At 45.9% G+C, this 27,147-nt stretch overlaps 1 protein-coding gene across 4 annotated transcripts in view; it reads left to right on the top strand.

The window, feature by feature from the left end:
• brf1b (BRF1 general transcription factor IIIB subunit b) overlaps window positions 1-27,147 on the top strand; it is a 430,911-nt gene that overhangs the window by 370,097 nt on the left and 33,667 nt on the right. For 2 of the 4 annotated variants that reach the window (XM_069915762.1, XM_069915761.1), the window contains exons 14-15: window positions 1,295-1,350; window positions 2,743-3,017. In XM_069915762.1, the coding sequence (XP_069771863.1) occupies window positions 1,295-1,350; window positions 2,743-3,017 (331 nt within the window). Of the gene's footprint in view, window positions 1-1,294; window positions 1,351-2,742; window positions 3,018-3,887; window positions 6,049-15,050; window positions 17,285-27,147 lie in introns of those variants that run through there. The other 2 variants (XM_069915763.1, XM_069915764.1) reach the window with 2 other exon arrangements.

Below are 27,147 nucleotides of genomic sequence, written 5' to 3'. Positions count from 1 at the left end.
AGGAAGTGGTAGTGATGGATACAGTTATAACCTTCAAAAGACATTTAGACAGGGACGTGATAGGAAAGGTTCACAGAGATATAGGCAAATGGGACAGCATGGACAAGTTAGACTATAAAACTAGAAGACATAGAAGCAGAGATACAGTAGACCATTCAGCCCACTCAGCCCCTACCTCCCCATAACCTTTGATGCCCTGACCAAACAAGAACCTATCAGTCTCTGCCTTAACTCAATGACATGGTCTCCACAACCGCCTGTGGCAACAAACCACAGATTTTCACCCTTGGGTTGAAGAAATTCCTCTACCTCGCTGTTCTAATTGGAGACCCTTCAATCCTGAAGTTGTGCCCTCTTGTCCTAGTCTCTCCCCCCATGACCCAAATAGCCTGTTTCTGTGCTGTAGCACTTTATGGCTTGTTTGTACAACATCTATACTCATACAAGATAACAGTTCAAAAGTTTTTTTTTCAGTAACTACAGAGAGAAGTGGGACCTTCTCAGGCCAGGAAAGTGCTGCAGAAGAAAATTGCATTCTCTTTTGCTGTGACTTTTATATATTTGGAAACTCAGGTCACTAGCAAGGCCAGCATTTATTGCCCATCCCTTTTAGAAGGTTAGGGGTGGGCTGCAGTCTTGAACCGCAGCAGTGTTCCTGGTAAAATTATGCCCACAGTGCATTTTGGAAGGTAGTTCCAGGCTTTAGACCCGGTCATGGGGAAGGAGCAATGAAATGGAGGATGCTGAGGGACTGACAGAGCATCTTCAGGTGGTCATGTTCCCCTACCCCTACTGCCTTTGTCCTTCCTGGTGGTAGAGTGCCCTCAGGAAGTCACTTGTTAGGAGGAGGGTGCAGTAGTGACTGCACTTCCTGAGAAGACTGAAGCGGCCAAGGCTACCAGCCTCCATCCTGCCCACCTTCCACAGGAGCTCTATCCAGAGCATCCTGGCTGGCTGCCTCCCTCTGTGGTACGGTTTCTGTAGAGCAATGGATCGGAGATCAATGCATCGGACCATAAGAGTGGCAGAGATGATCACTAGGGTCTCCCTCCATCCTATCAACGTGATCTACCGGGATCATTGTCTGGAGGGGTATGGAGGGCAATGGCCTGGGTACAAGTCAGTGGGACTAGAGATGAATAATAGTTTGGCACAGACTAGAAGGGCCAAAGGGCTCAGCCCTGAAATGTTGGTTCCTGTGGATGCTGCGAGATCTGTTTTTCTCTCCAATCTGAGCGTCTTCAGACTTTTTTTCACTTTTGACCTTACTGCAATGTTTTTAATTTCCTGGCAGCTAAGGAAGAACGAATAGCTAAAGAGAAAGAACTTGGGATTTATAAAGAGCAGAAGGTAATTTTGAAGCATTCCTTACTAATTGAGCTCTCCAGATAATTAAGTTGTTTACATGGTCCTTTATGGATTTTTTTCTCATTCTCTGTCCTTCAGCCCATTGCACTGATGAGACTCATACTCAAGATTCCTTTCTTGCCATAAATACACAAAATTTGCCTGCCTTAAAGGTACATAAAGAGTCACCGCTATCCCTTTGTCCCCAACGGAAAGAGAAGTAAAAGAAATCCCTTCAGAGTTTGTGGATTCATAACCCCTCCTGTCCATTCTATCGGTGACCCCATGCTCCTGGTTCCAAACCCTCGATACCATCATGAAGCTGGAAGCCCCTTGGGAACCCTTCTGGCCAAAAGCATCCTCTCGAACCCCACTCCAGACACAGATGTACCTCTTTAATTCAGCGACATTGCGACCTAACCATTGCTGGGCCGGAGAGAATGCCAGAAAACAGAAATTGACCCCTAAGGGAACTCCCTATGTATCATCCTGAAGGGTTAAAATAGAGCTGAATAGAAGTAATTAACAGGACTTTATCAAAACACTCAACTGCAGTGTAAACAGATTTTGGTGCATTAGCGCTGCTACCAGCGTTGCCCTGGTGGCAGATCCACAAACTAATGATGGCAGATTCAAAACATGTCAGATTAGAGAGGTACAGCCTGTACCTGGTTCTCACGCAGCGTGGAATTCACCAATGGTGTTTGTTGCTGTTGTCAATGTTCAGAGCGGAAAAGAATAGACCGTGTTGGACTAATATTTAGGCCTGCCCCTCACTCAAATATGCTGTCTGATTTTGTGAGAGTACAGTTGTGTACGGAGGCAAGACCCGCACACAGTATTCATGTCCAATGATCAATAATTGAACGTATGGAAATGAGACAGTTAATTCTCTGAAGAGATAGCCGGTGGAGCCATCCTGTATCCCAAAACTCCTCAGCCCCCGCAGCACTCTCTCGTCTCCCTGATTATTGCCTACTGTGCTCAGTGCTAGCTTCCACTGCCTTTCTCCTCCTGACCAAGTTCTGGACATTAAAACCCCAAGCTTGGTGTCGCCCTGGGTATGTTTTCCCAACCTTGGAGTTTTTCCTCCTTTCCCAACTGAACCAGTGATTAGACGCAAATTAGTAAATACAGTAAAGCCCCTCTTATCCAGTATATTACAACGGCAACCTCACAACTGGCAAGAAAATTCCAAAAATTAAACGGGTAAAAAATATGGGTTTAAAATTGGCGTGCCTCGCTGTTAGTTCTCCATTCATGCAACGCAGTCTCAAGCAACCAGAAAACTCACTTATCTGGCATCTACCAATCCTTGTAGGTGCTGGGAAAACTTTTCCCATTTAGCAACAGAGCAGGGAATGTAGTGTTAATCATTTTCCATCTCTTTCAAAGCCCAGAAAATCCTCAAAGAAACGGGAGCCAATCCGAGCCAGTACAGCAGGCGAGGCCATAGAGAAAATGCTGGAGCAGAAAAAGATCTCAAGCAAGATAAACTACGACGTGCTGAGGGACCTGAACAGCAAGGGGAGCAGCTCGCCAGTACAGGAGGAGAGTGACAGCAGCAGCCGTGCTCGCCGCAACAGTGTGGGCAAGAGGGGACCAACTCAACGAAGGGCGGCTGCCAACTCCCAGAAACTAGCTGCACCTGTCAGCAACCTGGGCAAGAGGTAGGGCTCCTGGCTGTCACACTCGTGCGCATGCGTGTGTACATGAGTGCGCGCCTGTGTTGATGAGTGCGTGAATGTGTGTGTGTGTGTGTGTGTGTGTAGGAGCACATGGGTGTTTTTGTGTGCGTGTATGTGCATATGTCTGCCTGTCCCGCATCGGACTTGTCAGCCACAAACGAGCCTGCAGCTGACGTGGACATTACCCCTCCATAAATCTTCGTCCGCGAAGCCAAGCCAAAGCAAGCACGTGAGTGTGTGTGTTTTGTATGCCTGTGCGCATGCGTCTATGTTCGTGTGTGTGTGTGTCACCCGCGCATGTGCCTGCGCGTGTTTGTGTGCACACGTGTCCATAGATTCATTGTCCGATCAGAAATCTGGGTAGTGAATGGACATTTCTCTTCACGGATGCTGCCTGACCTGCTATGTCCTACTTTGCTCACTCGGGCTGCCCAGAGCCTTGATGGGCTGAATAGCCTATTCTGCTCCTTATGGTTTTAATATTGAAACTGGAACAGAGCGTTGTAATATACTGATGGTCGGAGGCTGCAAGGGGAGGCTGTGTTGCTGGGCCTGTCTTGCCGTCCTGAAGCAGTTGCCGCAAAAGCCCTAAGGGTGGGCTGCAGCCCACACACAGGCTGTCTTCATGGTGACACTATTGGGAGCGTGAATTGCAAGGTTAAAATCAGGCTGGGTCAGAGGTGAAGGAGCAGCAGTAGGACACAAGTTGTATCCTCATATGGCCTTGGTTTCACAATTATAAACCTTCCATTCAAATTGTTCAACACAGTACATAAACAATCCTTTCAGCCAGCCCAATCCATGTCAACCATGTCTACTAATCTTGCTTTTCTCTTCTTCCTTCCCACCTAGGCTCCTTCCCTGCCCCTTCTGCTGAGTTTCACAGAACATTACAGCATAGTACAGGCCCTTTGGCCCACAATGTTGTGCCATCCAATAGAAACCTACTCAACCCTACCTCACACCCATAACCCTCTATTTTTTTTATATCCATGTACTGGCCAAAATGTACCTGTTATTCCAGCCTCTACCACCACCTCTGCCCATGGATTCCAGGCACCCACTGCTCTCTGTGTAACAAACATACGCCTGATAGTTCCCCAAAACCTTCTTCCCTCACCTAGTACAAATGTCCTTTGGTGTTTGTCACTCAAACTCCAGAGAAAAGGTGCTAGCTGTCCACCCTATCTATGCCTCTCAGAATCTTGTGGACCTATTAAGTCTCCTCTCATCCTTCTTTACTCCAAAGAGAAAAGACCCAGTTCTGTTAAACTTGCCTCATAAGACATATTTTCTAATCCAGGCAACACCCTCTCCATAGCCTCCACAATCTTCTTGTACTGAGGCGACCAGAACTGAACACAATATTCCAGGTTCCTCCAGCAGGTTTGTGCATTGCACTTGACCCCAGCGTCAGCAGACATTCTCATTTCACTGCACTAATCCTGCATCATTTGGACAAATCCTGCAGCAGTCCCGTGTTTTTTCATGCCCTAATGTTCCTGTCGCTCTCCCCAGATTCCACCCCTCACCCCTCACCCAGCAGCCAATGAACTGACCAACATGCATGTCTTAGGGAGGTGGGAGGAAATGGAGTTCCCAGAGGAGACCCATGTGGCCTCAGGGTGAATGTCCAAACTCCACATAGACAGTGCCCAAGGTCAGGATAGAAACCTGGGTCGCTGGCCCCATGAAGCAGCAGCTCTACTTGGCCCTGTTCCTTGATCCATAAACTCTATTCAACCTTCCAACACTCCCTGACCTCTGTCTGCCTCCAGTTCTGACCCTTGTACACCCTTGATTTATTTCCATTTTTTCAAGTACTTACAACCTGAAATTACTTCAGCACAAATCCCTCTTCTACCTTATTTGCCTGGATCTCAACACATTTTTTCATTTAAATTTAGAAATTTAAAAATGCAGCACAGTAACCGGTCCTTTCAGCTCACGAACCCGTGCCGCCCAATTACACCCAATTAATCTACTACTACCCAGTATGTTTTGAATGATGGGAGGAAACCGGAGTCCCCGAGAAAACCCACACAGACTCGGGAACGTACAAGCTCCCTACAGACAGCGCAGGATTCGAAACCCGTCCCGATCGCTGGCGCTGTACAGTGATGCACTAACTGCTACGCCAACCCATGCGCCCCACTCGATATGATTATATGGCTTTGTTATCTTTCCATGAGGCACCTTGAGGTGTTTTATCGGGTTATTAATCCTGTAAATTGTAGCCCCACCTGCAGCAGTGTGGAGACCAGCATGTTTCCTGCAGTCCCAGTCTATTGGTTTCACTCCAGACACTGGAATGAGTGAATTGTCCAGGTTCAGCACCAAATCGTCTTTGATTTGAAGAATCACATAGCAGTGACATTCTGTTAAAAATAAAATGGTGGCACCCCTGGAACTGCTGTATTGGTAGTGTTACCACTGGTGTGGACCCTGGTGAGACTGGAAGCGGAGACTCAGCGCTTATCTGCAGGGCCCTACCACCTAGTCTGACTGCTGACGGCTCCATACAGGCTTTAAAAGGGATCTGGGCCCAAGATGGCAGCACCTGTGTTACACACACACACCTCCTCCTGTTGAGAAGGAGAAACAGAGGAAACATCTTCAAGGATAGTGACCACGGTGGGGGACCAGTAAGGGGCTCTGTGGCTGAAGGACATGCGCAGGCAATGAGCTGTTAGCAACTTGCAGGTGAGGAACCCACACAGGCTGACGAATCAAGGTCAAAGGACCCACACCAGGCCTCAGGATCCTGGAGCCTGGATCATGAGAACCAGATTTCAAATTTATTGTCAAAGTGCACACAGGACATCACATACATTCCTGAGGTTCTCTTTTCTGCGGGCACAGTACAATTGTATGTAAACAAATAAAAGAACTGTGTACAGATAACAAATGTCAACAAACTGACTGTGCAATACACAGTGAACAAAAAGAAAATCAATAATGTACACAAGTAACAATCCTTAAATGAGTCTCTGATTGAGTTTGTTGTTAAGGAGTCTGATGGTGGAGGGGTAGCCGCTGTTCCTGAACATGGTGATGCGAGTCTTGTGGCACCGATACCTTTTTCCTGATGGTAGCAGCGAGAACAGACCGTGTGCTGGGTGGTGAGGGTCTTTGATGACTGCTTCTATTCTCCGATGGCAGGGTTCCCTGTAGATGTACTCAGTAGTGGAGAGGGTTTTGCCTGTGATGTCCTGGGCTTTGTTCACTACCTTTTGGTGGGTTTTAAGCTCAGAGGTATTGTCCCCATACCAGCCACTCAGCACTGTTTCCACCACACATCTGTAGAAATTTACCAGAGTTTCTGGTGTCATACCAAACCTCCGCAAACTCCTGAGGAAGTAGAGGCGCTGACGAGCTTTCTTCACGATGCCATTAGTGTGTTGGGTCCAGGAAAAATACTCCAAGATAGTGATTCCCAAGAACCTACATTTGCTCACCCCCTCCACCTCTGGTTCCCCAGTGATCACTGGATCGTCCACCTCTGGCTTTCTTTTTTTTTTTTTTTTTTTTTTTTTTTTTTTTTTTAAATTTTTTTATTTTTCACACCATAAATCACATTAGCCATGATATACACTATTTCTTTTCACACATATACAGTGACTTTTTCTCCCCCCCCCCCTTTCCTCCCAAACCACCCCCCCACCCCCCCCTCTCATCCATTTTAGGTATACAATCTAGGTTGCATTAAGCCAGTCAGACAATGTTGTCATTCAACCAAATTACACCAGAAATTCTACTGAGTCCATTCTTTTCTTTCCTTCTCCTTCCATCAACTTAGGTAATGTTTGTCCCCGGTAGGTTTTTGCTATTGTATTTAATGTAAGGCTCCTATACTTGTTCGAATATTTCAATGTTATTTCTTAACCAATATGTTATTTTTTTCTAATGGAATACATTTATTCATTTAAATTTGGTAGTTTCTTCCTTTTAATTTGGTTATGTATTCCATTAATATTTAAAGACATATAGTTCAGCGTAGCCCTTTTATATTTTGTTTATCTTCTCTTTCCGTTTTTCCATCATTACCTTTCCTCCTTTTCCATTTCTGTTTTCTTATTTTCAACTCTTTATAAGACAACATTCCTACAACATCTAACATTTTCCTTATTCTCCTATTTCTATCTTATTTATCCCCAATCTCCCCTTCACCTCCTGAGTTGTCCTTTATCCCTTGTCGGACAACCACATCTCCCCTCTCCATTTGGATTTGCGAATCCACTCGCAAGCGTCAACTGATTTTGCAGTGACCGCTATTTCCCCCCACCCCGCCTCCCCCAGAAAAGATTTCACTTTTCATATGTCACAAAGGTCCCTCTTTTAATTCCCTCCTTATTCTCTCTATTCCATTACCTTCCCTTATTAATTCTTGTCTATACTATCCATATTTTCCTCTAAGTACAGATACATTCATGTATGCTCATTGTCTCTATTCACTCTTATACCTCTTTACCTGCATACATATCAATCGTGATCATTTTTACTCTCATTACCCGTCTTCATCCCTCAGTCTATTTTTGTCTTTACCCACATACATATCAGTCGTGATCATTTTAACTCTCATTACCCGTCTTCCTCCCTCAGTCTATTTTTGTAATTGTTCTGCAAATTTTCGTGCTTCTTCTGGATCCGCGAATAGTCTGTTTTGTTGTCCTGGAATAAATATTTTCAATACCGCTGGATGCTTTAGTATAAATTTATACCCTTTCTTCCATAAAATCGCCTTTGCTGTATTGAACTCTTTTCTCTTCTTTAGGAGTTCAAAACTTATATCTGGATAAATGAAGATTTTTTGCCCTTTATACTCCAGTGGTTTGTTGCCCTCTCTTACTTTTTCCATTGTCTTCTCCAGTACCTTTTCTCTTGTAGTATATCTTAGGAATTTTACTACAATAGATCTTGGTTTTTGTTGTGGTTGTGGTTTAGAGGCCAATACTCTATGTGCCCTTTCTATTTCCATTTCATGCTGTAGTTCTGGACATCCTAGGGTCTTAGGGATCCACTCTTTTATAAACTCCCTCATATTCTTGCCTTCTTCATCTTCCTTAAGGCCCACTATCTTTATGTTATTTCTTCTGTTATGGTTTTCCATTGTATCTATTTTTTGAGCTAGTAGTTCTTGTGTCTCTTTAGTTTTTTTATTAGATTTCTCCAATTTCTTTTTTAAGTCTTCTACCTCCATTTCTGCTGCTACTGCCCGCTCTTCCATCTTGTCCATTTTCTTTCCCATTTCTGTTAAGGTCATCTCCATTTTATTTATTTTCTCTTCTGTGTTGTTTATTCTTTTTCTTAAATCCTTAAATTCCTGTGTTTGCCATTCTCTAAATGATTCCATGTATCCTCTAATAAGAGCAAGTATATCCTTTACCTTGCCTCTCTTTTCTTCTTCTATTTCACCATACTCTTCCTCTTCTTCTTCCTCTGGATTGGCCATCTGTTGTTTCTTTGCTGCCCTTTCCTCCTCTTCTATCTTGTTTCTATTGTCTTCTGTGGTCTCTTCTTGCTGCAGGTGTTCTGCAGCTGTCGTTGCCGGCTGTGGAGATCGACTCCCCAGCTGGTCCCCCCTCCCGTCGGTGTGTTTTTTTTCATTCGCATCGCGCATGCGCGAAACTTCGCGCATGCGCGGTTGCGCACTTTTGTTCGGCTCTGCGAGCCATTTTTGTAGTCCATTATTTACCGACCTGAGGGAGCGGGTTTCTCTCTCCGCAGCGGGCCTCTTCGGACAGGTAAGGCCTTCACCTTTTTCCTCCTTTGTCTTCTCTTCCTCTCTTCTTACCGTTGCTTTCGACTTTTCTTTTTTTGTCGCCATCTTCTTTCCACCTTTTTACTCACTTTTCTGTAACTTTTATTTCTGTGCCTTTGTGTTTTCTCTTGTTTTTCCCGACTTTTCTGGAGAGGGCTGGAGTTCACCGTCCGGCCACTACTCCATCTCGTGACTCCTCCCACCTCTGGCTTTCTTGAAGTCAACCATCAGTTTTGGAGACATTGAGTGTGAGGTTGTTGTTGGTGCACCATTCAGCCAAGTTTTCAATCTCCATCCTGTTCGCTGACTCATCCCCTTCCTTTATACAACCCACTACCATGGTATAGTTGGCAAATTTGTAGATGGTGTTATTGTACCGAACCACACAGTCGTAGGTGTAAAGTAAGTAGTGCAGAGCCCTCCCAGCATTTCCTTCAAACGATTCCAATTCAAACAGTAATTTCTTATGAATTAAAATCGCTGCACCCTTCACTTTAGAATTAAAAGAAGAGAACACACGCCCAACCCAATCTCTCTCTTCAATTTCATATGTTCTTTCCACGAATGAATCCTCCACTTTTTCCATTTTTTCTCTATTACGCTCAACTTGGTTCTTACATTCAAAAAAAGCGTCTTCAATCTTTTTAAAGTTATCTTGTACATCTACAAACATAATTTTTAACTACATTAATATCTTGCTTCATACGTCATTTCTTCACATATAGTAGTCATTTTAGTTTTCACTCCCATAAATCCTTGGGTCATCTGAGTAGACATCTGTATTGACATATTTTCCATTTGATGAGCAATCCCTTCCAAAATCGGCAAATTTGTAGATGGTGTTATTGTACCGAGCCACCCCCTAACCATGTAGCGCAGAGGGCTAAGAACACAGCCCTGTGGTGCTCTGGTACTGATGGCGATTGAGAAGGAGAAGTTCCCACCAATCTTCAGTGATGGTCTGGAGGGGATGAAATCCATGATTCAATTACACAGTGGGGTGTTGACTCCCAAGTCTTAGAGATTGCTGAGCAGTTAAATGCCAAACTGTAGTCGATAAAGAGCATCCTGATGTCTGCATCTTTACTGTCCAGATGTTCCAGGCCTTTGTGTAGAGCCAGTGAGCTGGCATCCACCATAGACCTGTTGCTATGATAGGAGAACTGCAATGGATCCCTGTCACCGCTCAGACAGGAGCTGATGTGGTTTATCACCAGCCTTTCAAAACACTTCATCGCTATTGATGTAAGTGCTACTGGTCGATAGTCATTAAGGCAGGATACAACACTCTTTTTGGGCACTGGTGATTGATGCCTGTTTGAAACAGGTGGATACTATGCCCTGCTGGAGTGAGATATTGAATATATCTGTGAATACCTTGGCAAGTTGGACAGCACAGATTTTTAATAATCAGCCAGGTACTCCATTTGGGCCAGATGCATTCCTTCGATTCACTCCTCCTGAAGGCAGCACACACGTCATCCTCATTACAGGCAGGATGAGATCGTCAGGGGACGTGCTGGTGCGGTTGGGCATAGAAGGCATTGCATTTCTCTGGGAGAGAAGCTTTGTCATCTGCTACTTTACCGAATTTGGGTTTGTAACAGATTTTGGCGTTCAGGCCCTGCCACAGCTGTCGGGTATCCTTTGTTGTTTCCATTTTCTTCCGGAATCTCCACTTCGCCTGGGAGATAGCTTTCCGCAGGTCATACCTGTTCCTGCTGTACTGATCTGGATCTCCGGACAAGTGCCTATAATCTGGCTCTCAGCAGGTTCCAGATTTCATTGTTCATCCAGGGCTTCTGGTTGGGGAAAACCCTGAATGATTTGGTGGGGACATACTCACCCACAGCTGTTTTGCTGAAGTGTGTGACAGCCTCTTGTATTGTACTCGTTCAGATTCTCAGCTGAGTTCTTGATCACCGCCAATCCGCTGACTCGAGGAAGTCCTCTTACTGTTCTTCAGCCTCCTGTAACCACCTTCTAGCTGCCCTGAACTCCAGAGCCTCTCTTTTTAGGCTCTGTCTGTATGAAGACAGGAGCACAGTCAGGTGATCAGACTTACCAAAGTGTGGTCTCAGGAAAGAACAATCGGTCTTCCTTATCTTGGTGTAGCAGCAATCAGGTGTGCTGGGAACTCTGGTACAGCAGATTACTTGCTGGTATTAGTTAGGCAGGGTTTTCTTGACACAGGCCTGATCAAAGTTGCCGACTAAGATTTGTAGTGCCCGGGCTGGGCCGTCTCTTGTTTACTGACCACGTCATGCCGCTCCACAAGTGCCTGCTGGTAATCGCCATCGGCAGGGATGTAAACTCCAGTGAGAATCACTGATGAGAACTCTCGGAGTAGACAGAAGGGTCTGGATTTAAGGCAGCAGAGCAGAAAAGTTGACATAACTTTAGTTAAGGTATCAGAACTGGAATTCAGGAGGGTGCTGAGGGCCAGAAAGGCTCCCAAAGGGCCTAGTGTGCTGAAGGCCCCCTCAGAGGTGTGGATCTGGGATCAAGTTGGTGATGGTTTGAACTGAACTGGAGTCTTGTGTGACTGCAGAGGCCACAGGAGTGTCTCTCTGGGAACTATTTTGATCCAATTTCTCAGACTGTAAGGGGTGCCAGGTAATGCTAATGGCAAATCATAGACTGCCTTAATGCAGAATAAAGGCAGTTTCATGTATTACGACATTTCTGTTTTATTACGTGACAAAAATATAGTATCTGATCAGATCTGATACCATCACCAGAACTTGAAAAGGTACATAATTTAACACTGAGTCATTCTTCCGTCCACATGAATGATGACTCATGGTTCATGCCTCAGATCTGCACCCCCGATGACGTCTTCCACAAGCTGTTAATAAAGGAAAAAGCATTAAAAATAAATCGCCACAAGATGCAGATAACAGTCTTCTGCCTTGTCTGATAATTGCCCACACTAATTCCTTCCAGTTGCTGTCCCTGTGTTATATAAGACAGGCAGAGGAACTGGAATGCCTTATGCAGTGCCTTCTTTAATGTTTGGGACAAAGACACATGCCTCTTTTGTTTGCCCTTGTATCCCACGGTTTTAAATTTGTGATCAAACAAATTCACATATAATTAAGGTGCACATTCCAGATTTTATTCAAGGGTATTTGTAGATATTTGGGTTTGACCATGTAGAAATTACAGCACTGTTTATACATAGTCCCCCCCCATTTTGGGGCACCATAATGTTCAGGACATTTGGCTTCACAGTTGTTTGTGATACTCAGGTATGTTTAATTGCTTAATTGGTGCAGGTTTACAAGAGCTGGGCTTGTTTCTAAGCTTTTGATCACCTTTGGACTCTGTAGTTCCCATTTTTCAACACGAAGGCCAGAGTTGTCCCAATGAAAGTCAACGAAGCCGTTATGAGGCTGAAAAACAGGAATAAAACAACAAGAGACAACACCCAAACATTAGGATGACCAAAATCAACAGTTTGGAACATCATTGAAGAGTAAACTGGTGAGCTCCGTGATCACAGAGGGATTGGTGTTCCAAGGAAGATCTTCACTGGTGATGACAGAATTCTCATCATAATGAAGAAAAATCCCCAAATGTATGTCGGACAGATCAGAAATCCTCTTCAGGGGCCAATGTGGATGTGTCGATGATCTCTGTAGGCAGAAGACTTCATGAACAGAAATACAAGAGGTTACACTGTGAGAAGCAGGACGGCCAGATTACAGTTTGCCGAGATATATTTAAAAGAGCCTGCAGAATTCTGGTAGAAGGTCTTATGGACAGATGAAAGCAGGATTAACCTGTATGCAAAGTGGAGGCGTAAAGGAAGTGCATGCCACCTCCTCTGTGAAACATGCTGGTGGGGGTATTATACATATCTGGCTGCCATAGGCACTGGCACACTTATCTTCACTGATGATGTAACCGCTGATGGCCATGGCAAAATGAGTTCTGACATGTATCGAGCAAATGCCTCCAAACTCATTGGACTTCATCCTACAGCAAGACAATGATCCTAGCTGTACTGCTAAAACAACAAAGGAGTTTTTCAAAGCTAAAAACTGGAAAATTCTTGAATGGCCAAGTTAGTCACCCAATCTAAATCCAATTCAGCATACCTTCCATTTACTGAAAAGAAAACTTAAGGGACAAGCCCCAAAACAAGCAGAAGCTGAAGGTGGTTGTGGTAGAGGCGGCAGAGACTCACCTGGTGAAATCCATGAATCAAGGACTTCAAGCAGTCATTGCATGCAAGGGGTCTGCAACAAAGTACTGAACATGGCGACTTTCATATACGCACCATTGCTATGTCCCAAATATTACGGTGCCCCGAAATGAGGGATCTATGTATAAAAAGTGCTGTAATTTCTACATGGTCAAACCAAAATGTATACAAATGACCTTGAATAAAATCTGGAATGTGCATTTTAGTTACATGTGAATTCTCTGATTACAAATTTAAATCTGTGGAGCAAATTAAGGAATAAAGTGTCTTTATCGCATATATTGTAGAAGACACTGTATAAGCATTGGCCTGGTGAGCTCAGATCTGGGAATGGATGCCTTTCCTGAACGGTCCTTTCACTGACCAAATGAAGAGATGTCACCTCGGAAAAACCAAATGCAGGCAGAGTGACCAGTCTGCAGAGTGCCTGCATGCTGTCCACAGTGGATTGAACAGGAGCCTGTGCGGCTGCGGAGGCTGCGGGAGCACTGGAGGCGAATCCACGGACACTCAGGTGACTCTGAAGGGACTCCCTTTTGCTTCTCTTTCTCTCGTACTCTAAGGGGTGGCAGGCAGCACTAATGGTGACTCTTTATCTGCCTTATGGCAGGGAGAAGGGAATTTTGTGTAATATTACATGTTCTGTGCTATTACATGACAATAAAAGAACCTTGTGAATCCTTTCTGGACCCTTTCCAGCTTAATAACATCCCCAACATAGCTCGATGGCCAGAACTGACCATGACGCTCCAAATGCTCTCTCACCATCTTGTACAGCTATAACCTGATGTCACACCAAAACATCTAAACTTTTGCTTGGACAGAGCACCTAAGCTCTGTCCACAACAGTCTCATCTTGATCTCCCAGTTACATGCCATTTCAACCTCCCTTCCCATTACTACCCCAGTATCTCTTTCTGGGCTTTCTCCAATGCCAGGGAGAAGTTCAACGTAAACTAGAAGAATAACACGTCATATTCTACCTGGCAACCTACAACCCAACAGTATGAATATTGAATTCTCCAATTTCAATTAACCCTTGCCTCTGGTGCCCCATCTCCCTCTGCTCCGAATCTGCCTCCACTTCTCCTATTTTCCCCTTTCCCACAACACCCCCCCATCCCACATCACCATTTTCATCCCCTTACCCTCCTGATTCCATCCACCAGCAGTCCACGTTTCACCTACCAGATCCCCTCCCCCATCTGGTTCCATCTGCCCTTCACCTCCCCCCCCAAAGGTTCCCATTCTTTACAGCAGATTCCAGCACTGGCAACCTTGTGCCTCCACTTTGCACCCTCCTGCCTCTTGACCTCCCTCACACGCCCCCCCCCACCCCCTCTGAGGTTCCTTATCTGCTTGCACCCATACCCACCCACCTGCTGATTCCCACATCCAACCCTCCTCGTCAGAGTCATCCGTCACCACCCAATTTCCCCCAACCCTCCCCCTGCCCACCTTCTCTCAGCCCCTACCTCATTCTCCATACAGGCTACCATCTCTATCCACCAGCCTTCCCGACGCAGGACCTTCACCCAAAGCATTGATCATTCCTCCAAGTGTGCATGTTTTTAATTTTATTGACTTTTCTCTTTCTCGTTTGGAATCTCATTCCTATCTCTTCATCTGCCCTCCCCCCTCTCCACTCTCTACCCTCTCATCTCCCCTTTATCCTTTCTCTCTCCTCTTTCCTTGGCAACTCCCTCTACTCTCTCCCTCTCTCTCTCTCTGTCTATCTGTCCTACATTTTCTGTTCACTCACACTCACGCCCACATACATACCCACTCACATGCACACACACACACACACACACACAGATGTACACACACATACACACCCACACATACACCCACTCACACATGCAAATACACACACACGTGCACACACACACACATGCGCACACATGGACTTGCACTCACTCACTCACACACACACACACTCACACTCATGCCCATACATACACATACCCACTCACACGTGCACACACATGCACGCCACAGATCTGGGGATTGCCTTCATGTATGTTTTTTTACATATTGACAGATTTTTGCCCTGGAATGACCTGTGGCCATTTGCACTGGAACAACCTGTGGCTGGATGTGGGTCGACGTTCATTATGACGCATACCCCACGTGCAAAGGACAGCGTCGGCGTCGTCTTATTCCCTGGCCCATTGGTGCGGACCTCCTGCAGTTCAGTTTAGACTGCAGGCCATTAGCAATAATGACTAGGGGTGTCATAGATAAAATTTCAGAATGGGACTGAGTCATTCACTTCCATTCTGATCTTTTTACACAGACTGCATTTCAGGAATTTGGGAGTAATTTCCTGAACGCAGAGGCTATATAAAAATGTTAATAGGTTGAACCTAAAACTAAATCTGCCGTGGGGATGGTCCAATTTATGCTCTTTATTTCAACACTAAAACCCAAACTACTGCCAGCAAATGAGTGAACCTGGCCCAGTTCAAGGTATAATTGGCTCATTGAGACAACGGAACATCATCGCAGATCAGCCTGAGATGGATGCAGCTACTCCTCCTTGTCATTGGAAGTGACCTTGCCTTCACTCAACAGCCCGTGAGTGGCCCAGAAATAGCTTCGTAATAATCTAGTTTTTAAAATAAAGCATTAACAGAAATCACAGCAGAGGTGTGCAGTCAGCTAATCTTTATCGGAGACAAATTAGGTTCCTGAGTCCTTGCCCGTCTGCACTAAGAATAAGAAAACTAGAATGTGGAAGACGGTGTCCAACCTCATGTCTGTGATTATTGGAGTTAAGATAGGACCTGAGGGTTTGGCCTGTGATGTCCTGGACTGTATCCACTACCTTTTGGAGGGCTTTACACTCAGGGGTATTGGTGTCCCCGTACCGGACCATGATGCAGCCGGTCAGCACACTTTCCACCTCACCTCTGTAGAAATTCGCCGGGGTTTCTGATGTCATACCAAACCTCTCCAAACTCCTGAGGAAGGAGAGATGCTGACGAGCTTTCTTCACAACACCACTGGGGTGTTGAATCAAAAAAAGGTCCTCCGAGAGAGATAGTGACTCCCAAGAACCAACCTAAATGTGCTCACCCTCTCCACCTCTCATCCCCTAGTGATCACAGGATCGCACCCCTCTGTCTTTGCTTTCCTGAAGTCAATAATCAGCTCCTTAGTTTTGGTAACATTGAGGCTGTCCTGTATGAGGGCTCCCAGGTCTCTTTGCACCTGGGAATATTCAGTTTTCTCCCCATTTAGAAAATAGTCTGCCCGTTTATTTCTTCTCCTCAAGTGCATCCCTTTCTGACCTTGTACTTCATTGGCCACTTCTCTATCCATTCTCCTGATCAAAGTCCTTCTGCAGGTTCCCTGTGGGTGTGAGGTAGGGAAGAGTTAGGGTTTTTTAGATTTAGCAGGCACTTCTGGTCCAGGGTTGGAGAAAACCAGAGCACCCGGGAAAACTCACACAGACATGGGGACAATGTACAAGCTCCTTACAGACAGCACCAGATTCAAACCCAGGACCGCTACGCTAACCATGCCACCCTTTAAACTCTGGAGTTGGTTACCATAGCTTGGAACAGCATAGTGGGCCGAAGGGCCTGTACTGTGCTGTGATGTTCTCTGTACTAATTCTATAATTTAATAGCCAATTCAATGCTAATTTTGATGGCAGCTGACAAGAACTTGCAATGGTTGATTGGGAGAGGCTGTGTGCAGGTAAGTGGAAGGAGAGAGAGGGGAAGCGTTCAGGGATAGCCTATTCCCACCCTAATCACACTCTCCTGTCAGACAGAAGGTACGAATTTGAAAAGACACACCACAAGATTCAAGGAGAGTCTCTTTCACACTGTTATCTCACTACTGGACAGATCTCTCATTGATAAAATGGCACCCATAGTGTGGCAGTCAGCGCAACATTTTCACAGCTCCAGCGCTTGGGACTTGGGTTCGAATCCCTTGCTGTCTGTAAGGAGTTTGTATGTTCTCCCTGTGTCTGCGTGGGTTTTCTCTGAGGGCTCCGGTTTCCTCCCACTCTTCAAAACATACTGGGGTTTATAGATCAATTGGGTGTAATTGGGCGGCACGGGCTCGTGGGCCAAAATGGCCTGTTACCGTGCTGGATGCCAAAATAAAAACAATAAATGCCTTTGTACTTGTGAACCGAACCTTTTCTCTGCAGATTTATTTTAGATCAAATTTATTTACCATCTGATTGTACTGTTCTAACCCAACGAAACAGTGTTTTCCGGTCCACAGTGCAGAGCAGTGGAAGCACACAACAGACAAGTACAGTAAACATATACATATATTTAAAATAAATATCATTAATAAATAATAAATAGTGGAGTCTTGACCAGTTGTTTTCACAGTTCATCAGACATTCAGCAGTCTAACTGCCTGTGGGAAGAAGCCTGGTCATACTGGCTCTGATCCTCCTGTACCTCTTTCAGATGGGAGCAGCTGGAAAATGCCATAAGCAGGATGGTTGGGGTCCTCTTGATTGTTAGGGCATCAAAGGTCATGGGGAGAAGTCCAGACAGGAGATCAGAGTGGGGAAATGGATTAGCTCATGATGGAATCATGGGACAGACTCAGTGGGCTGAATGGCCTATTTCTGCTCCTATGTCTTACAATCTCTATTTTTCTTACATCCATGTGCCTGTCTGAGAGTCTTTTGCAAATCCCTATTGTACCAGCCTTCACCATCACCCACATACCCTGATGCCTCCCCTAAAATTGCCTCCCCTCACTTTAACTGATGTCCTCTGGTGACTGCTACTGTCATCCCAGGAAAAGGTGCTGGCCGTCCACTCTAACTTTGCCTTTCATAATACATCTCTATTAAGTCGCCTCGCATTCTTCTTTGGCTTGGCTTCGCGGATGAAGATTTATGGAGGGGTAATGTCCACGTCAGCTGCAGGCTCGTTTGTGGCTGACAAGTCCGGTGCGGGACAGGCAGACACGGTTGCAGCGGTTGCAGGGGAAAATTGGTGGGTTGGGGTTGGGTGTTGGGTTTTTCCTCCTTTGTCTTTTGTCTTTTGTCGCATACTTGTATAGAAAATGTACAATGCAGGCAGAAGGTACTGGTGCCCAAACTAATCAGATATGGTTTTTACACAGCCACTGCGAAACGGAGAATTTTCCGTAGCGCAGGCCGTGGACAAAGTTCGGAACAGAAATGGGAGACTCATTCCCATTTCAAAATTTTTCCTGCAGCAGCCCCCTAGACATTTTTGCACTGCAGGCAGTCCACAATTTCCCCTCAGCATTGAGTCCGCGGCCCCTCTTCATATATGCACCCAATGTGAGGTGGGAGTCTGCCGCTCCTGACGAATTGTGTTAAAGAGGAGGCAGAATATAGGGACGTTCAGAGCCTTAAACTACCTGTTAATGGCTTAACAAACCTCACTGTGTGTCTACTGGCTTCAGTTTGGTGTACAAAGATTGCAGAGGATCTGACAGCGCCGTGCTGATTACTACCCACTGAGCTGATCAATGCTGAGGTGCTCGAGACTGATATAGGAAGTGCCTGCAGCATGAAGTAGCTGTGAACCCCTAATCAAGTTTTACTAGCAGAGATATGCAGGTGTGTATGATAACAAACGTATAAGAAACAGTGCTCTCAGACCTTGTTCAGGGCTCACTTGATTATATAACCATATAACTGTTTACAGGCCATGTCGGCCCTTCGAGTCCACACCGGTTCACTAGAACAACTCCACTAGCTCAACCCTCCTGCTCTCTGCCCGTAACCCTCCAACCCCCTCTCCTCCATGTACACATCCAACCTTCTCTTAAATGACAGAAGGGACCCTGCTGCAACAGACTCGGGTGCTTGCATGTGAACCTGACCCCTCCCTTTCCTCCTCCTAACGGTAACCCACTGCCCCTCCTCCCATGGCCCCTGTGTGACCACCTGCCTGTAGCTCCTGTCTATGATAGCCTCATTCTCCCTAACCAGAGTGAGGTTATCAAGCTGCAGCTCAAGTTCCCTAACTCGGTCCCTTAGACACTCCAGCTCAGCACATGTGGATGTCTGGGAGACATGAAGACTCCATGACTTCCCACATGTGACACGCTCATCCTTCCTCCTTCTCTTCACACCTTATTGAATTAACTGTGATTGCCTTACCTTTAGTCCAGCACGCTCACCCTCAGCCTCTGCTCGCCTAAGCCTCGAACCAAAGCCTCAATGACCCACTCCTTCACTGTGCCACTCACTCACTGGGCCGCTCCTCACTGGACTGCTCCTCGCTGGCTGCTCCTTTGTCTTACCCACCTTTTATTGCCCCTGACCAATTAACTAATTAGCCCAACAGCCTCTCATAGTTCCTCCTCCTCTCTTGTGATCACCCGAGCACTGAAATCACCGACTCCTCACCCGAACCTATAGGCTGAAAGCCCAGTAAGGAAAATTTTTATACCCTTACCTTCCAACGGTCTCTCGTAGCTCCTCCTCCTCTAAAGCCCCTTTCACTCTTGCCAGTGATCCCAGAGATTGAACACCAATTGGCCTTTAAAGTGTCTAGTGTGAAAGCAAAATCTGCTCAACACCAGTGTCAGATGATGTCATTTCACGCCGGGGATTGCCGGCCTCGACCCCTAGTACAATCCCCACATTTGCTGGTGTTGAGATCAGACAAGTGTGAAATGGGGAGCATCATTTGCAGGCCCTTCCAATTAAAGGTAGAATAGACCAAATTGGGGATAAACCCTTGCAAGTGTGAAAGTGTTTAGTGTCCCAGTTAGGAGCGGTCTAGTGTGAAAGGCCAAACCCCCTTTCCTATCCCGGGACACTCAACGGCCGATTTACTGAGATGCAAGTGTGAAAGAGACAAATTCCTGAGCAAGACTCTGTACATGAACTGAGAGAAGCAAGTTTGCAAATAAAGTGTGTATGGTTTGAATTACATTGGGTCAAAAAGTTATATCCTCAGTCTGAACCGAGGAAAGGTCAGAGCTCTACGCTCTCACCATTACAGGCAGAGACCGGGATCTTGAGCAGACACAGAATCGCTGGAGGAAATCAGCATGTGAAACAGCATTTCAGGAATAGATGTTTCTGGACTGAACCGTTATCAACACTGGAGGGAAAGGGGGTGATATTATGTCGATAAAGTGGTAAAGAAGCTGGAGAGGAGCCCAGACTAACCATTTCTACCCATGATGTTCTCTTTCCCACTGAGTTTCTGAGTGAAAACACAATCTGGATAAAACTCACCTTGTCAAACAGTTTCTTTTATCTAGCAAAGGTAAAGGTTCATAACCAAGGTTCAAGTTTGAGTTGTTTATTCTTCCTCTGTGTAAGCATAAGATTTCATGTTAAGATGAGAGTAATTTTGTAACATTCTCTTAGAATTTTTAAATAGTTTTTATTCTTCAAAGGGATGGCAAGGTTGGCGTAGTGATTAGTGCAACGCTGTTACAGCGCCAGCGATCGGGACTGGGGTTCGAATCCTGCACTGTCAGTAAGGAGTTTGTACGTTCTCCTCCCACCATTCGAAACGTACCGGAGGTGTAGGTCAATGGGAGTAATTGGACAGCCTGGACTCGTGGGCTGAAAGGGCCTGTAACCATGCTACATGTCTAAATTTAAATTTTAAAAGGACTGTTAGGTATTTATATTCTGGGTTGTTTGTGGCCTGTTTTCCTTATCTCCTCCTCACTGACATCTAATCAGATTTTTCAGATTTATTGTCAGAGCACATACATGACATCACTTACAACCCTGAGATTCTTTTTCCTGCGGGCCAGACATTTCTATAAGGTTCCCTCTCATTCTTCTGGATTCCAACGAGTACAATCCTAGATGGCTCAATCTCTCTTCAAAGGCTAACCCCCTCATCTCTGGAATCAATCTGGTGAACCCCCTCTGCACCGCTTCCAAACTCCATTCATCCTTTCTCAAAGAGACCAGAACTACACGCAGCACTCCAGGTGGAGCCTCACCTGTACAGTTGCATTCGAACCTCCCTGCTTTTAATTCAATCAATGAAGGCCAAAGTCCCATTTACGTTCTTGATTACCTGTGGCACCTGCAAACCAACCTTTTTGATTTACGCACAAGCACTCCCAAGTCCCTCTGCAATCTTTCACTAATTAAATAATATGATCTACTATTTTTTCCTTCCAAGATCCAGCTGTTCCCTTTAAAACATCAAGGCATATTTTGTTCATGTATAACTGTAGGTAGAGGTTGCTGAACAGAGATCAGAAAAGTGCAATGCAGGGAGAGGACCTCTATCCCATAAGACATAGGAGCAGAAATAGTCCATTCAGCCCATTGAGTCTCCCTGCCATTTAACCATGAGCTGATCCATTTCCCCACTCAGCCCCACTGCCCGACCTTCTCCCCATAACTTTTGATGCCCTGGCTAATCAAGAACCTATCAATCTCTGCCTTAAATACACCCAATGACTTGGCCTCCACAGCTGCCTGTGGCAACAAATTCCACGGATTCATTACCCTCTGGCTGAAGAAAATCCTCCACATCTCTGTTGTAAGCGGATGTCCTTCAATCCTGAAGTTGTGCCATCATGTCCTAGACTCTCCCACCATGGGAAACAACCTTTCTACATCTGAAAAAAAAAACACACAAATGCTGGAGAAACTCAGCAGGTCAAACAGTGCCTTTATGTAGCAGGGTGTGGGGGAACATGAGAGATGTCTAAACAAAAGGGGGAAGGGGGTGTCAACAGACTCCTGTGTTTTACCAACCTTTCTACATCTAATCTGTCCACAATTTTCAATATTTGAAATGTTTCAATGAGATCCCTCCTCATTCCCCTAAATCCCAACAAGTACAGGCAAGGAGCTGTCAAACATTCCTCCTACGATAACCATTTCATTCCCACATCGGCGCATCCTTTCTTAAACGAGGAGCCCAAAACTGCTCCGAATACTCCAAGTAGGCTGGAAAAAATCTTCAGAGTGCCCTGAGGTTTTGAAAAGTTCGATATGGCATAAGTTTATGTTAGAACCAGAAGGCACAGAAGCAGGAGCGGTGGACTGTTTATCCCCGCTTGACCATTTGACAGAAACATGGCTATTTGACCAGGCCTCAATCCCACTCTTTTACCACAGCTCGTAGTTTAAACATCGATATCCCACACCTGGAGTATTGTGTGCAGTTTTGGTCACCTTATCTAAGGAAGGATGTTCTTGCAATGGAGGGAGTGCAGAGGCGATTCACCAGGCTGATACCTGGAATGGCAGGAATGACTTAGGAGGAAAGATTGCGCAAATTGGGATTGTACTCGCTGGAGTTTAGAAGATTGAGAGGGGATCTCATAGAGACCTATAAAATTCTGGCAGGACTGGACAGAATGGAGGCAGATGGGATGTTTCCAAGGATGGGAAAATCCAGAACCCGGGGCCATGGTTTGAGGATAATAGGCAAACCATTTAGGACCGAGATGAGGAGGAATTTCTTGACCCAGAGGGTGGTGAATCTGTGGAATTCATTGCCACAGAGGGCAGTAGAGGGAGGCTTTTTTAAATCTATTTAAGAGGGAATTAGATCTATTTCTTCAGTATAAGGGTATTAAAGGTTACGGAGAGAAGGCGGGGACGGGGTACTGAACTTTAAGATCAGCCATGATCTCGTTGAATGGCGGAGCAGGCTCGAAGGGTCGAATGACCTACTCCTGCTCCTATCTTCTATGTTTCTATGTCAGCCATTTCAATTAAGCCCGAGTTCCAAGTTTATTGCTACAGACACCAAGGTATAATGATAGATGTGGTTTTGCAAGCAGACCAGTGAGCATGTCATACAGAGTACATGATAGAAACCAGAACACTGCAGTTTGCAGGATAGAATAAATTGTGCTTCTCCCCCTCCACACGTCTGCCCCCTCCCTCGCCCAGCCCCTGCTTTCCATTCAAACCATTTCCTGCATACAGTTTGACCTACTGTTTCTCTAACATCATGTTAGGCTTCTCTGAGCACCTTCTCTCTGTCCACATCAAGGACAAGAAGCAACCAATGGCAAACCATTTCAATTCTGCCCGCCACTCCCACATTGCCACCTCTGCCCATGCCATCTTGCGCTGTCAAACCAAGACCACCTGTAAACTGGAGGAGCCACACCTGATTTTCCATCTTGGCCCTCTCCAGCCGGATGGCGTCAAGTTCGGCTTCTCCAGTTTCTGCTAGCCTGCTCCCCATTCTCCCTCTCTTCTCCAGCTCCAGCTCTCCACCCCCTTCCCTCTCCATTCACAGAGCCATCCCCACTCCCCCTGCTTGTTGCTGTGTTCTCCCTTCCTTATCCAACTGTTACCTCCTGCCTGTTGGATCCCCCTGCCCCCCCCCCCCATTTTGTTTGGGTGCCTACCTACATTTTGCTCATACCTCAATGAAGGGCTCAATCCCGAAACGTTGGTTCTGTATCTATACCTTTGCTACATAAAGGACACTGGATGACCTGCTGAGTTTCCCCAACATCATGTTTTCACTTCCTGTAAAATACATTATGTTTATCATTCTAAACTGTTTGCGAGCGCTGCAGGCAGCTCCAGAGTGGGTGTCACAGAGACTGCAATGCTATGAGGAAAGATGAGAGACCGGGTTAGAATAGACAGCGGGAGGCAGTTCCTGTTGATCACAGTCTAAAATCGAGGAGCTGACATGAGGAAAAACATTTTAAGATAATGTGTGTTGTAAAAATGGAATGTGCTGACACCAGATTCTGATTCCTTTGTGGTCTTTAATAGGGAATTGGATAAAGGAATGCTGGAGATAAATTTGTGTGTCTACAGAGCAAGGGCTGATAATATGATCAGGAAGCCTTCGGCACCCGAGGCCATTCGGGAGCTATTCTTTCCTTCAGCACCCTCTCAAATCCCAGCCCAATATCTGGTTCCCATGTCAGTCAGCAGCGCACAAACTGGTGTGAATCCTACGACCACAAGTCACTAGCAGCCCACAGCTTGTGTGGGTCCTCATCCTGTCTGGTCATCTTCTAAGCTTCTCCTTCTCAATGGGGGAGGTATTGTCCCCGTTTCTGGTTCCCTGTGCCAGTTGCTCCACTAGAGTCTGCAGTCCCTTGGGGTGCATGACCCAGCACAAGCTTAAACGAGCATTGGAGACTATTTTTGATCAGCTGGGCTCAAGAGAAATGAAAGTCAGGAAAGTTGCATCTGATACGAATCATCAATTTTATATTAGTGTCCATTTTCAGTATGGACTTGGCATGTGCCTTCATGCAGTGAGATTTCACCAGTAATCAAGGAAGTTACACCTTAATAATCTGTTGATAATCCTGACGGATAAATAATGACCAAGACATCCTTCTCCTCTCAGTGGTGTCACTTGATCTCGGGGGTTTGCTTTAACATCTCCTACATTAAGCAACCTTTCCACCTACACCGCCCCTACACAGCTGGACTATGTGTTTCTGGAGTGAGATGTGAAGCCAAGATGTTGTGAATCCGACACACATGCAGCCAACGTGAAATGTCAGTTATGGGGCATTGCAAGATAGAGGTGAATGACTGATCTGAGTTCACAAGGACCCAAGCAGATCAGGTATCAACAAAATTTGTAAGTCCTTGGGTCTTGACCATAAGACATAGGAGCAGAAATAGTCTATTCACCCATCAAGTGTGCCCTGCCATTCAATCATGAGCTGATCCATTTTCCCACTCAGCCCCACTGCCCAGTCTGAATTTTTAAAGAAAATTTAGACATACAGCAAGGTAACAAGCCTGTGGCGTCTAATCTACACCCAATTAACCTATACTCCACCCACCCCCCCAGTATATTTTGAACAGTGGGAAGAAACCGGGGCCCACAGGGAAAATCCACACGCAGACACAGGAAGAACATACAAACTCCTTACAGACAGCATAGGATTTGAATCCCAGTTCCCGATCGCTGGGCTAACTGCTCCACCAACCGTGTCGGCCTTCTCCCATAATCCTCGATGCCCTGGCTAATCAAGAACCTATCGATTTCTGCCTTGAGTGCACCCAATGACCCAGCCTCCACAACTGCCTGTGACAATAAACTCCATAGATTTACCACCCTCTGGCTGAAGAAAATCAGTCTGATGTCACTGATGAGGGGCAGCTCCACACGAGGAAAGATTGAGCTGATGGATCTGCTGTTATTTGGAAGAGTGAGAATCACAGGGATCTCAAGAGGGTGGATTGGAGAGGATGTTTCCTCTGGTGGGAGAACCTCGAACTGTTTGAAACCGAGGGACCATCCTCTTGGATAGAGACAGGGCATTAATGTTTCCCAGGGTTGTGTGACATTTAGAACTCTCTTCCTTTAAAGGTGAAGGAGGAAGATTATTTGAAGACAGAGGTAGATAGATTCATAATAGCAAAAATGTAAAAGGTTACTGGAGCTAGGCAGGAATGTAGGGAACAAGGAGATCAGCTGTGCTCATAGTTTTATAGAGTAATGGAGCAAGTACAGGAGCTGAATGGTGTGCCTCTATGCTTATGTTCAGGAGTTTGCGGAGGCTTGGTATGGCAAACTCCTACTGAGGTGTGCTGGAAAATGTGCTGAGCGGCTGCGTCACAGTCTGGTATGCAGACACTAATTCCCCTGAGGAGAAAGCCCTGCAAAAGGTAGTGGACACGACCCAGGACATCACAGGCAAAACCCTTCCCACGATCGAGACTGTCAACGCGGAAAGCTGCCATTGGAGAGCAGCAGCGATCATCAAAGACCCTCACCACCCAGCACATGCTCTGATCTCCCCGCTGCCGTCGGGAAAGAGGTCTCAATGCCACAAGTCTCACACCACCAGGTTCAGGAACAGCTGCTCCCCCTCCACCATCAGACTCCTCAACACCAAACTCACTCAGGGACTCGTTTAAGGACTCTCGCTTTGCACATTATTTATAATTGAATATTTATTTACAGCGTTTGCATTTCTTTCTTTGTTTACATTTATCTCTTTTGTGTGTGGATCTTTTCATGAGTACAGTTTTTTGCACGACTACCAAGTAGAAATTCTGCCTGGCCCTCCGGATGAAGAATCTCAGGGTTGTACGTGCTCTACCCTAATGAATCTGAACTTTGTAATGGACTTCCTCCTCTTCAACAACATTGGCTCTGGTTCACCTCTGCCTCAGGAACTTGCATGTAAACTAGCGAGGGTGGGAGCAGAAGGGGAGGGAATGAGGGGGCAAGAAATTGAATTGGTTCGATATCAACACACCAGTGTGTAGCATGTGCCTACTTAAAAGATCACTGGAACCCTGCTGTGGTGATCGTTTGTGATCGTTTCAGTAGCAAATATTCAGAAGGAAGGTTCCAATCATCATCCTTCGACATAGTGTTCGGTCATTGGGCTGGACTGTGCAAGCCCTCACCCTGTCAGATTTCCTGCTGCCGAAGTAGTATTCCCTTGAAACCTTCAGAGGAGCAAGGCTTTTCTGCAGTAACTCTCTGATTTACTCCAGTGTGGGCGTGCTGTGGCTGGAAATTACTTTGCCATTCACATGTAGAAGGCAGTGAGCACAGATCGCCTCAATAGTGATTACAGAATCAGATTTATTGTCATGAACAAGTCACAAAGTTCCTCGTTTCGCAGCAGCTTCACGGGTGCAAATATTGCCGTAAATTACATTTTAAAATAAATAAATTAGTGCAAAAGAAGAGAAAGTGAGGCAGTGTCGGTGGGTCATTGTCTGCTCAGGAATTTGATGGCGGAGGGGAAGAAGCTGTCCTCGTGTTGCTGGGTGCTTGTCTTCAGGCTCCTGGACCTCCTTCCTGATGGTAGCAGTGTGAAGAGGGCACGGCCTGGGTGGTGGGGGTCCTTGCGGATAGAGGCTGCTTTTATAAATGTAGATGTCCTCGATGAAGACTGGTGCCTATGGTGACGTTGGCCGAGTTCACCACTCTCTGTAGCCTGTTCCTGTCCTGTGTATTGGCACCTCCGTACCAGACAGTGATGCAATCGGACAGAATGCTCTCCACGGTCCACCTGGAGAAATTTCTAAGAGTCCCCTCAAACTCCTCAGAAAGTATAGCCGCTGGTGAGCCTTCTTCATGATTGCGAAGACACCACTTCCATTGAACTGCTTGGTAATGAAGCAGCGAGGTACTTGGGCTGAGGGATGTTTCGCTGCCCAGGGGATTGCACCAGAATATTGCCCTCATTTGATTAGCAGATCCACCTCAACTGTATCA

Source organism: Narcine bancroftii, chromosome 2, assembly GCF_036971445.1.
Source record: "Narcine bancroftii isolate sNarBan1 chromosome 2, sNarBan1.hap1, whole genome shotgun sequence".
Lineage (NCBI taxonomy): Eukaryota > Metazoa > Chordata > Chondrichthyes > Torpediniformes > Narcinidae > Narcine > Narcine bancroftii.
Note: the sequence above shows the minus strand (reverse complement) of the source record. Positions and strands in the feature narration are given on the sequence as shown.